Source organism: Haliotis rufescens, unplaced genomic scaffold (assembly GCF_023055435.1).
Source record: "Haliotis rufescens isolate VD_foot unplaced genomic scaffold, xgHalRufe1.0.p SCAF_16, whole genome shotgun sequence".
NCBI lineage: Eukaryota > Metazoa > Mollusca > Gastropoda > Lepetellida > Haliotidae > Haliotis > Haliotis rufescens.
The window spans coordinates 28,999,561-29,011,000 of NW_025963846.1; the positions used below are offsets into that span (position 1 = coordinate 28,999,561).

General features: G+C 44.8%; 2 protein-coding genes across 3 annotated transcripts; both read right to left on the bottom strand.

Annotated features, from left to right (window-relative positions):
• Window positions 1-220: 220 nt before the first annotated feature.
• LOC125381027 (interferon-induced, double-stranded RNA-activated protein kinase-like) lies at window positions 221-10,026 on the bottom strand. Of its 2 annotated transcripts, XM_048397093.1 has the most exons (2): window positions 9,145-10,026; window positions 221-3,239 (listed from the first exon to the last, which is right to left on the bottom strand). In XM_048397093.1, exons 1-2 carry the CDS (start codon window positions 9,904-9,906, stop codon window positions 3,018-3,020), a joined length of 984 nt encoding a protein of 327 aa, XP_048253050.1. In that variant the 5' UTR covers window positions 9,907-10,026; the 3' UTR covers window positions 221-3,017. The 2 variants fall into 2 exon arrangements, with proteins under 2 accessions (XP_048253050.1, XP_048253049.1); XM_048397092.1 differs by lacking the exon at window positions 221-3,239 and having other exon boundaries at window positions 8,015-10,025.
• Window positions 1,129-2,118, bottom strand: LOC125380880 (probable serine/threonine-protein kinase irlF). Its single transcript, XM_048396638.1, has one exon. The coding sequence runs from the start codon at window positions 2,116-2,118 to the stop codon at window positions 1,129-1,131; it is 990 nt and encodes a 329-aa protein (XP_048252595.1).
• Window positions 10,027-11,440: the final 1,414 nt, after the last annotated feature.

Genomic DNA, 11,440 nt, shown 5'->3' on the forward strand with positions numbered 1-11,440 from the left:
GATCTATTGAGGCCGTTTGCATATTTGTGATGGCCAGTTGAACATAATTAAAGTTTAGTGCGTCAACATTTTCCTCAGTCTGAGAGAGAACAATGGTCATTACAGTTATGAATGGGGCAACGGCGATCGGAGGGAGTAGAGATGGCAGGCTGGACGGGAGTAGATGGGATATGGGATACATTGGGAGGAGGAGGGGGGGTTGTGTGTGTCTTATTTGCACGTTTGGGTTTTCGGCGGATCCTCAAAGGAAAACAAGTCTTACTGGTGGGTGCACCATCATCGGAGCTTGTAGTTTTAAACGAGGAAAGAGACATTGTAACTTACAGACTTAACAAGAATGACAAAGTTGTATTCACACTTACCCAGAGGAAATATAAAACTGTAAACACAAAACACTAAAAGTCACCAAGTCACTGACACATGGCAATGAGTTCAGTTGGAATGTTTTGCCTTTGATGAAGTCCTTGGTTTTCTTTTAGTTACTGCGCGGACAGGGCTTCGCATGTAGGGGTCGTTGTTCATGCGTTGCTTGCAGCTGTGGAAAGTGGAGTCAAAGGGTACTAGTTGTTCTTCACATCAGTTTGCCGTAAACCACACATCACAGTTATAATATGTGACAGAATCCTTTTCACCAAGCAGCAAAGTGTCTGAATTGTGGTTTACGTGGCACAATTCACAGACAGTGTGGTCAACTGATCTCCTATTCACGATGTTGGTGGCTGCCTTCGTCAAGCTGACTTGTGCTGTAGACTCAGGATGGAAGGGTATCGTCTTCGTCCACAGCTGGCTCCCTACATACCATATACACAGTGTCACTTCATATTGGAGTGTCCCAGTGATGCCTCATCCATAGAAATAGATTGGCACAATGATCCAGTGAAGTTTGAGAAATATATCTCTCTATCAAGTCGTAATTCTTGTGATGAAAATGTTACACCAGATGCGCAGTACGAGCAGACTTCCAACAAGGATATTCCTTTATATTTATGACAACACTCGTTCAAAGTAATCTCCTGCATGAAAATGATTTGCGCAACTATAGATACTGTAGGAGACAATGTAGACTACTTCAGAATTCAAGTCATTTCCTCGGTGATCTGTTTGAGTAAATGCAGACAGGCTCCCTTTTCACTGGCGACGCAGGAACACACCAATACCAACACCAATACCAATCGCACAGATTGCAAGGTAGCCATAAGCCAGTTTCATCAAAACAGAATCCGAGTAAACTGTTTTCAGCATTTCACAAACTTGTTCTGCTGTTGGGCGTTTGGACATGTCTCTCCGTAAGGCTGCCTTGATCACGTCTCCCAGTCCCTGATCAGCGACATGACGGAGTTCTATTTCCCCTCTTACCTCGGCCAGACGGCGTCCATTGTAGTAGGCAACTAGTTTGTCGTCGTCGAATTCAGGACGCAATAAAGCAAAGGCGATAGCGCCAAGAGAGAAAATATCACTTTTATCTGTCAGAGCCGCTTCAGGGGGTGAAAAACAAGTGTCTCCTGCCCCATCGTTCTCGTCATGTTCCCCATCTTCCCCGTCATGTACGCCAAAATGTCCCCCGTCATGTACGCCAAAATGTCCCCCGTCATGTACGCCAAAATGTCCCCCGTCATGATCCCCGCCATGTCTCCTGTCACGTTCCAGGCCACGTCTCCCGTCATATTCCGACAACGAGCGAGCCGATCCAAATCCTGCTATTTTATAAACCGCTCGATTGTACCATGTCACAAGGATGTTTTCTGGCTGCAGATTACGGTGTTCTATACGCAAGTTATGAAGAAACTCCAATCCACTGCCAATGTCGGTTACGACAGAACGACAGTCGGCCTCGTCTAGAGGATTCTTCGAGTTTGAACGTTTACTCACATACTGGTCCAGGCTGCCTTCCTCGCAATATTCAAAGGTCAGTGTGAAGCAATCTGCAGTAAAACCTTCACCAATCATCTTGACAATGTTCTTGGCCCCTTCAGATTCCCCGCATTGTCGGAGTATGTTCTTTTCGGCGGCTGCTTGAAGTTGTGAGCAGACAAGTACTTTCTCAACAACCATCTTGTTACCTTTCTTTTCCTTGCGCACTCTTGAGAACCGACCAGGAACAAGTTCTATTCCCGCCATTCTTCGTATTCGTGGAATACAACTCCTCTGAACAGTCTCAAGGAAATGCGACGTAGTAGTTAGATTCGGTGACGTGAAGTTATATTTAGACTGAACACCTGACCGAGAGTCAGTAGGTCAGGTCGTGGTTCAGATAACCCCTGTTGTTATCTAAGGCCATCAGGACGACCATCCTTCGTCACTACTCGCCTCTTTCCGTAGCTTCTCCCGGAATGAACCACGACATGTGGTATTCAGCAGAACCATGTAAACAGTTTATCAAGGACAATGATCGAAAAATACTGATTACCTCGTAATTTGATGAGGATTTACTGTACAGTCAATTACTTAGCGTGGGATCCAAATCGAGAAGGGCCAGAGTCACCTGTGTATAAGGTCATGTCACAGTAAAGGTCAATATTACAGAATGTTTGCAATGCAGGGTTGTTATTTGAATACTTAACACTTATGAGCGACGAGTGTTGACAATCTTATGATACGAGGAGTTGGTCATGGTCTTGGCCTTTGATGGAGTCCTTGGCTTTATTTTTGGTCCTTTGCTTATTTTGGTTTTCGCACGGACACGGGATTTGCATGTAGGGGTCGTTGTTCATCCGTTGCTTGTGGCTGTGGAAGGTGGAGTCCAAGGGCACTTGTTTTTGGTCTTCACATCGATTTGCCGTAAACCACACATCACAGTTATAATATGTGACAGAATCCTTTTCACAAAGCTACAAAGTGGCCGAATTGTGGTATCCGTGGCACCATTGACAGACAGTGTGGTCAACTAAATCTCCCATTCACAATGTTAGTGGTTGGTTGTATTGTGGACTCCACAGCTGGCTCTCTACATATCCACACAGTTTCACTTCATATTGATCCATAGAAATATATTGGGATAATGATCTCGTTAATTTTTTCTAAATTATATCCCATTGTTTCAGTGTTATTTCTGAAATATATGCAGACACAACTACAACGCCGCCAAAAATCAGAATATTCCACCACGTGTAACCTGTATTCAGCATTGAACAAACTTGTTCTGCTGTTGGGCGTCCAACTATATCTCCTTTTAAGGCTTCATTGATGATGTCTCGCAGTCTCTGGTCAGTGATGTGACGGAGGTCTATTTCCCCTGCCATCTTGGCCAGATGACGTCCACCATAGTAGGCAACTAGTTTGTCGTTGACAAATTGCGGACTCCATAAAGCACAGGTGACAGCTCCAAGGGAGAAAATATCACTTTTCTTGTCCAGAGCCCCTTCAGGGGGCAAAAAACAAGAGTCTTCAGTCGCATCTAACCCACCATGTTCCTCAACTCTCCTGTTATTTCTCCTGGCCTTGCGACGAGCTGCCGATCCAAATCCTCCTATTTTATAAACAGGTTTACTGTATGACGTCACAAGGATGTTTTCTGGCAGTAGGTTGCCGTGTATGATATCAATGTGGTGAAGAAACTGCAAACCACTGGCAATGTCGGTCATGAAAGAACGACAGTCCGCTGCATTCGGAGGTTTCTTCATGAATAAACGTTTACTCACATATTGGTTCAGGTTGCCTTCCTCGCAATATTCCAAGATCATTGTGACGCCTTTTGCAGGAAAAGCGTCATAAATCTTGACAATGTTTTTGGCCCCTTCAGATTCTGCGCATTGTCGGAGTATATTCTTTTCGGCGTCTGCAATCGGCTGTGGACACGAAAATGCTTTCACAAGCACCGTTTTGTTACCTATGTTAAAGTTCCTCAATGTTGAGAACCGACCTTGAACCAGCTCTGTTTCCTTCATTTTTCGTATGCCTGGAATATGACTCCTCTGAATAATCTCAAGGAAATGCGACGAAGTACAGTTAGATTCAATGGCGCGTAGTTATATTTAGACTGAACACCTGACTGTGAGTCAGCCAGTCAGGTCGTGGTTCAGATAACCCCTGTTGTTACCTAAGCCCGTCAGGACTACCATCGTTCGTCACTACTCGCCTCTCTCCGTAGCTTGTCCCGGAATAACACGAGTTGGCCACGAATGAATCACTTGATATATTTAGTAACACAATGTTAATATTATCTCCATTATAGCCCAAGGCCATAGCCTGAAGAGCTCACACCAAAAAATCGATATTACAGTACGTTTTCACCTTATCACTAAAATGCCATTTGGTGCAGATATGTACTCAGCGGGTCATGTGGTCGGGCTCGCTGATTTGGTTAATTCATGTCATCGTGTCCCAATTGCGTGGATCGATGCTCATGACATCAATCACTGGATTGTCTGGTCCAGACTCGATTAATTACAGACGGCGTCATGTAGCTTGAATGTTGATGAGTGCGGCGTAAACAACAAAGTTGCAAAGTACAGAATGGAGACCTAGTTGAGGTGAGGTGAGGTGAAATTGGGTTTAAACGTCGCGTCCAAGATTACTGCGTGCGTGCGTGCGTGCGTGCGTGCGTGCGTGCGTGCGTGCGTGCGTCTGCTGCTTGTACTAGTCCGGACTGATGCCGATTTATAGTGCTAGCCCATTGAGATACCATGCCACAGTTTAACATGAATACCCCACTCAGACACAGTATACTGACTCCGAGCCGACTAGTCCTTGTTTTATCCCCTTAATGCCGAGCACCAGACAGGGTAACAACAAGTACCATATTTTAACGTCTTTTGGTATGACGCGGCCGGGGATCGAGCCCCGGACCTTCCGCTCTCCGGGCGGACGCTCTACCACTAGACCACGGAGGCGGTCGACAGTCATAGCAACTGATTCAGGACACCAACCATGGGCTCAGTTAACCGAAATACACAGAAGTAGGTGCGATAGTCATAACAATAGAATGAGTTAATACAGAACGTCGCGACAAAGCATTTCCATAATCACAAGGAATCTCTGCTAAAATCGGAGTCCATTGTTCTATTCCGCCTATATCGTAATCAAGCACGTGTTGTTAATCACTATAGCGATGCTACTGGACTAACATCTAGTCTCTGAAGTGAACGTATCTCACAGAAAAACAACAGTTGTTAAATTATCTTAATAAAAATATAATAAAAATGAACCCAGAGACTCTCTTCATTTCGTAGATACCTTATGCTGCAGTAATCTAGACTTGCCAACGTTATAGACTTACATGGGCTGTATTGAATATATTTGTATTAGTGAGTAAAGGAGTTGGATTTAACGCCGCTTTTAGCAGTATTCCAGTTATATCGCGGCGTGTCAGCTTAATGTGGGAGGAAAGCCCGAAGTGATGCACGCCTCAGACGTTTACCACTTCGGTGAAACCCACGAGCACGGGTATGGTTCTGACAAACCTAGAAACATAATTAGGGCGAACCGGGATTCGAACCCACAATCATAGGTTTCTGGTGTGCCCAAGGGACGCAACTCTGCAGAGCGAATCGCTGGGCCTTAGACGACTGGGCCACCCGTGCCCCCTTATTTGTTTTAGGGTATGTATGACAGACTATGATGCTACCAGGTATTCTTGATAAGGTGAGCCTATCCTGTCCTATCGGTGGCAACCCGTCACAAACACACGCAAGGGCAAATCAAACGTTCACATGTAAACCATAAAACTTCCCTATTAAGGCCTTCTATGTTGTAACCCTGATCAAACAATTTTTGGCCAAGAGTCTTACGACGCTGTTTGAAATCTACATAGAAAGGGCATGCTCGGACCACAAATGCTGTAGCTGCTGGAATATCGCTCCGGGTACGTGTTATCATGCTGTAGCTGCTGGAATATCGCTCCGGGTACGTGTTATCATGCTGTGGCTGCTGGAATATTGCTCCGGGTACGTGTTATCATGCTGTAGCTGCTGGAATATCGCTCCGGGTACGTGTTATCATGCTGTAGCTGCTGCAATATCGCTCCGGGTACGTGTTATCATGCTGTAGCTGCTGGAATATTGCTCCGGGTACGTGTTATCATTCTGTAGCTGCTGGAATATCGCTCCGGGTACGTGTTATCATGCTGTAGCTGCTGGAATATCGCTCCGGGTACGTGTTATCATGCTGTAGCTGCTGGAATATTGCTCCGGGTACGTGTTATCATGCTGTAGCTGCTGGAATATCGCTCCGGGTACGTGTTATCATGCTATAGCTGCTGGAATATCGCTCCAGGTACGTGTTATCATGCTGTAGCTGCTGGAATATTGCTTCTGTTCAGCGAGATCGCCCGACGCACACTGCATGCGACACACTCTTATAGTACATGTGGTATACTGGAGTGGGTGAGTGAGTTGGGTTTAACGCCGCTTTCAACAGTATTCCAGTTATATCACGGCATGTCAGCTTTATGTGGGAGGAAAGCCCGAAGTGATGCAGGTCTCTGACGTTTACCACTTTGGTGAAATCCAAGAGCACGGGTATGGTGCTGACAAACCTAGAAACATAATCAGAGCGAACCGGGATTCGAACCCACAATCATAGGTTTCTGGCGTGCCCAAGGGACTCAACTCTGCACAGCGAATCGCGGCGCCTTGGACGACTGGGCCACCCGTGCCCCCGGTATACTAGATATTGCACTTGATAAACGGTATACTGCATGTAATATACGTTTCGGTCGTGACAAAGGTCATGCCCTCACGTCCTCAATAAGGGTTGTGAATGATGTATAGTGGACAATCGATATGAGTGCATAAAAAAATGAATTGTTTGCAAACATTGTCTTATTGCTGAGCAATAATTATTATAGATAGACATGGATTTTGAATTGAATTTGCTGTGGACCACTTTTATATTTAATAATGTACAATACGACTAACTAAATACATTGACATACATACATCCATGATACAGAATCAAGCAAATATACATACGAATGCTTATGCTGGTTGATAAGAATTGGGCATCAGCAATGAAAACATTGCTTGATACGAGGGCTGGTCAAAAAGCTCTAAGCCTGACTAACTTTCATCTATGGGTCATTAGAACAATCAATGTACAGTGAACTACGGTTATAACGAACACGCTTATAACGAACTAACGGATATAACGAACTAACTTTTTAGTCCCAACTATTTGCTGTAGCTATACTGTATATATGCTTATAACGAATTACGGTTATAACGAACTAAAATTAGTAGTCCCTTTGAGTTCGTTATAACCGTAGTTTACTGTAGTACATTGTTGTAGTAGTTCATTGCCCGTGTATTTGATCTGTTGAGGCCGTTTGCATATTTGTGATGGCCAGTTGAACATAATTAAAGTTTAGTGCGTCAACATTTTCCTCAGTCTGATGCTATTCAAATGTTGATGGCAGTATCGTGAAATGTACAGAAGCTAACATATTCGTGTGTATTTATTCAAGTAAGATATGAGTAAGGACCAGGTTCTATGCCACAATAGTTTGTAATGTTGTTGTTTGTTATATATCATTGTTTTTATGACAACAGTGTGTGGCATTGTGAAGCATGCTTAAGTGCGTGTATGTCATATTTCACTGAAACCCAGTAATGCGGTTCAATACCACTGGAGATAGAACTGGGTCGATCCCGACGCCCACCGACTCCCCTACTGGAACGTGGGGTTGGGGTTGGGGTGGTGTGGTGTGGGGTGGTGTGGGGTGGGGTGGTGTGGGGTGGGGTGGGGTGGGGTGGGATGGTGTGGGGTGGGGTGGGGTGGGGTGGTGTGGGGTGGTGTGGGGTGGTTATAACCGTAGTTTACTGTAGTACATTGTTTGAGTAGTTCATTGCCCGTGTATTTGATCTATTGAGGCCGTTTGCATATTTGTGATGGCCAGTTGAACATAATTAAAGTTTAGTGCGTCAACATTTTCCTCAGTCTGAGAGAGAACAATGGTCATTACAGTTATGAATGGGGCAACGGCGATCGGAGGGAGTAGAGATGGCAGGCTGGACGAGAGTAGATGGGATATGGGATACATTGGGAGGAGGAGGGGGGGTTGTGTGTGTCTTATTTGCACGTTTGGGTTTTCGGCGGATCCTCAAAGGAAAACAAGTCTTACTGGTGGGTGCACCATCATCGGAGCTTGTAGTTTTAAACGAGGAAAGAGACATTGTAACTTACAGACTTAACAAGAATGACAAAGTTGTATTCACACTTACCCAGAGGAAATATAAAACTGTAAACACAAAACACTAAAAGTCACCAAGTCACTGACACATGGCATTGAGTTCAGTTGGAATGTTTTGCCTTTGATGAAGTCCTTGGTTTTCTTTTAGTTACTGCGCGGACAGGGCTTCGCATGTAGGGGTCGTTGTTCATGCGTTGCTTGCAGCTGTGGAAAGTGGAGTCCAAGGGTACTAGTTGTTCTTCACATCAGTTTGCCGTAAACCACACATCACAGTTATAATATGTGACAGAATCCTTTTCACCAAGCTACAAAGTGTCTGAATTGTGGTTTACGTGGCACAATTCACAGACAGTGTGGTCAACTGATCTCCTATTCACGATGTTGGTGGCTGCCTTCGTCAAGCTGACTTGTGCTGTAGACTCAGGATGGAAGGATATCGTCCACAGCTGGCTCCCTACATACCACATACACAGTGTCACTTCATATTTGAGTGTCCCAGTGATGCCTCATCCATAGAAATAGATTGGCACAATGATCCAGTGAAGTTTGAGAAATATATCTCTCTATCAAGTCGTAATTCTTGTGATGAAAATGTTACACCAGATGCGCAGTACGAGCAGACTTCCAACAAGGATATTCCTTTATATTTATGACAATACTCGTTCAAAGTAATCTCCTGCATGAAAATGATTTGCACAACTATAGATACTGTAGGAGACAATGTAGACTACTTCAGAATTCAAGTCATTTCCTCGGTGATCTGTTTGAGTAAATGCAGACAGGCTCCCTTTTCACTGGCGACGCAGGAACACACCAATACCAACACCAATACCAATCGCACAGATTGCAAGGTAGCCATAAGCCAGTTTCATCAAAACAGAATCCGAGTAAACTGTTTTCAGCATTTCACAAACTTGTTCTGCTGTTGGGCGTTTGGACATGTCTCTCCGTAAGGCTGCCTTGATCACGTCTCCCAGTCCCTGATCAGCGACATGACGGAGTTCTATTTCCCCTCTTACCTCGGCCAGACGGCGTCCATTGTAGTAGGCAACTAGTTTGTCGTCGTCGAATTCAGGACGCAATAAAGCAAAGGCGATAGCGCCAAGAGAGAAAATATCACTTTTATCTGTCAGAGCCGCTTCAGGGGGTGAAAAACAAGTGTCTCCTGCCCCATCGTTCTCGTCATGTTCCCCATCTTCCCCGGCATGTACGCCAAAATGTCCCCCGTCATGTACGCCAAAATGTCCCCCGTCATGTACGCCAAAATGTCCCCCGTCATGATCCCCGCCATGTCTCCTGTCACGTTCCAGGCCACGTCTCCCGTCATATTCCGACAACGAGCGAGCCGATCCAAATCCTGCTATTTTATAAACCGCTCGATTGTACCATGTCACAAGGATGTTTTCTGGCTGCAGATTACGGTGTTCTATACGCAAGTTATGAAGAAACTCCAATCCACTGCCAATGTCGGTTACGACAGAACGACAGTCGGCCTCGTCTAGAGGATTCTTCGAGTTTGAACGTTTACTCACATACTGGTCCAGGTTGCCTTCCTCGCAATATTCAAAGGTCAGTGTGAAGCCATCTGCAGTAAAACCTTCACCAATCATCTTGACAATGTTCTTGGCCCCTTCAGATTCCCCGCATTGTCGGAGTATGTTCTTTTCGGCGGCTGCTTGAAGTTGTGAGCAGACAAGTACTTTCTCAACAACCATCTTGTTACCTTTCTTTTCCTTGCGCACTCTTGAGAACCGACCAGGAACAAGTTCTATTCCCGCCATTCTTCGTATTCGTGGAATACAACTCCTCTGAACAGTCTCAAGGAAATGCGACGTAGTAGTTAGATTCGGTGACGTGAAGTTATATTTAGACTGAACACCTGACCGAGAGTCAGTAGGTCAGGTCGTGGTTCTGGTTAACCCCTGTTGTTATCTAAGGCCATCAGGACGACCATCCTTCGTCACTACTCGCCTCTTTCCGTAGCTTGTCTCGGAATGAACCACGACATGTGGTATTCAGCAGCACCATGTAAATAGTTTATCAAGGCCATTGATAGAAAAATACTGATTACCTCGTAATTTGATGAGGATTTACTGTACAGTCAATTACTTAGCGTGGGATCCAAAGCGAGAAGGGCCAGAGTCACCTGTGAATAAGGTCAAGGTCACAGTAAAGGTCTATATTACAGAATGTTTGCAATGCAGGGTTGTTATTTGAATACTTAACACTTATGAGCGACGAGTGTTGACAATCTTATGATAAGAGGAGTAGGTCATGGTGACGTACCAGCAAATACATGTCAAACACGTGGTACTTTAATCTAGGTTAGGTTGTACATCACAGGCTTAAGATACCCACATTGAAATAGCAGAGCAGAAATACACAATAGGCGCTGTAGCCATACAAATTATATGAGCTAATATGTGACGTCACACCACCATCGTTTCGGCATATTGCAATATCAAACATTACATTCAGTAAACTTCACACACTATCTATAACCTATGACCCAACATACCAAGTTCTTAACATGTATATATACTGAACCAAATTAAAAACTTCACAATCCTAAAATTTTAACATTTTGACTAGTTATCATTGTGGGCCCTTATTGTGTATTTAAACAGTAATGGCCACGTATTGTCTTTAGATAACACCCGTTTTTGTGCAGGTGAATCGATCAAAATCATGTGCACAGCACTATAGTGGCAAAGGTGTTTTTTCAGCCATACTTGTTAGCAGTCATTAACAAAAAAAGGAAAAACACAAGAAAACAAAAGTCTTTACGGCCATTTGTAATGCCACGCCTTTCAAATGTGCAACGTGAACGTGCCATCGGCATGTTGCAGACGGGAACGTCCGTAGCTGAAGTCGCAAGGACGATGGGTTGTAGTCGACGGACTGTTTATGATTTACAGACGCGTCTACAGAAAACGGGTACCACCGCTGATCGCCCTCGGCCAGGTCGACCACGTGTGACGTCACATGCAGAGGATCGTCAGATTGTCTTACGTCACCTCCGTAACCGATTTTTGACGGCTACATCAACCAGAAATAAACTGTTTAGGGGTAGACTGAGTGCGCAAACTGTTCGAAACCGTCTGAGAACTGCTCACCTTCAAGCACGACGGCCATACTGCGGGCCGATTCTGACTCAATTACACAGACGTCAACGTCAATTGTGGGCACAGCGACACTTAAGATGGTCTCAGAGGAATTGGAATCAAGTCGTCTTCAGTGATGAATCCCGATTTAATCTTCGATTTGCTGATGGTAGGGCGAGGGTGTGGAGGCGCCGTCATGAACGTTACGCCC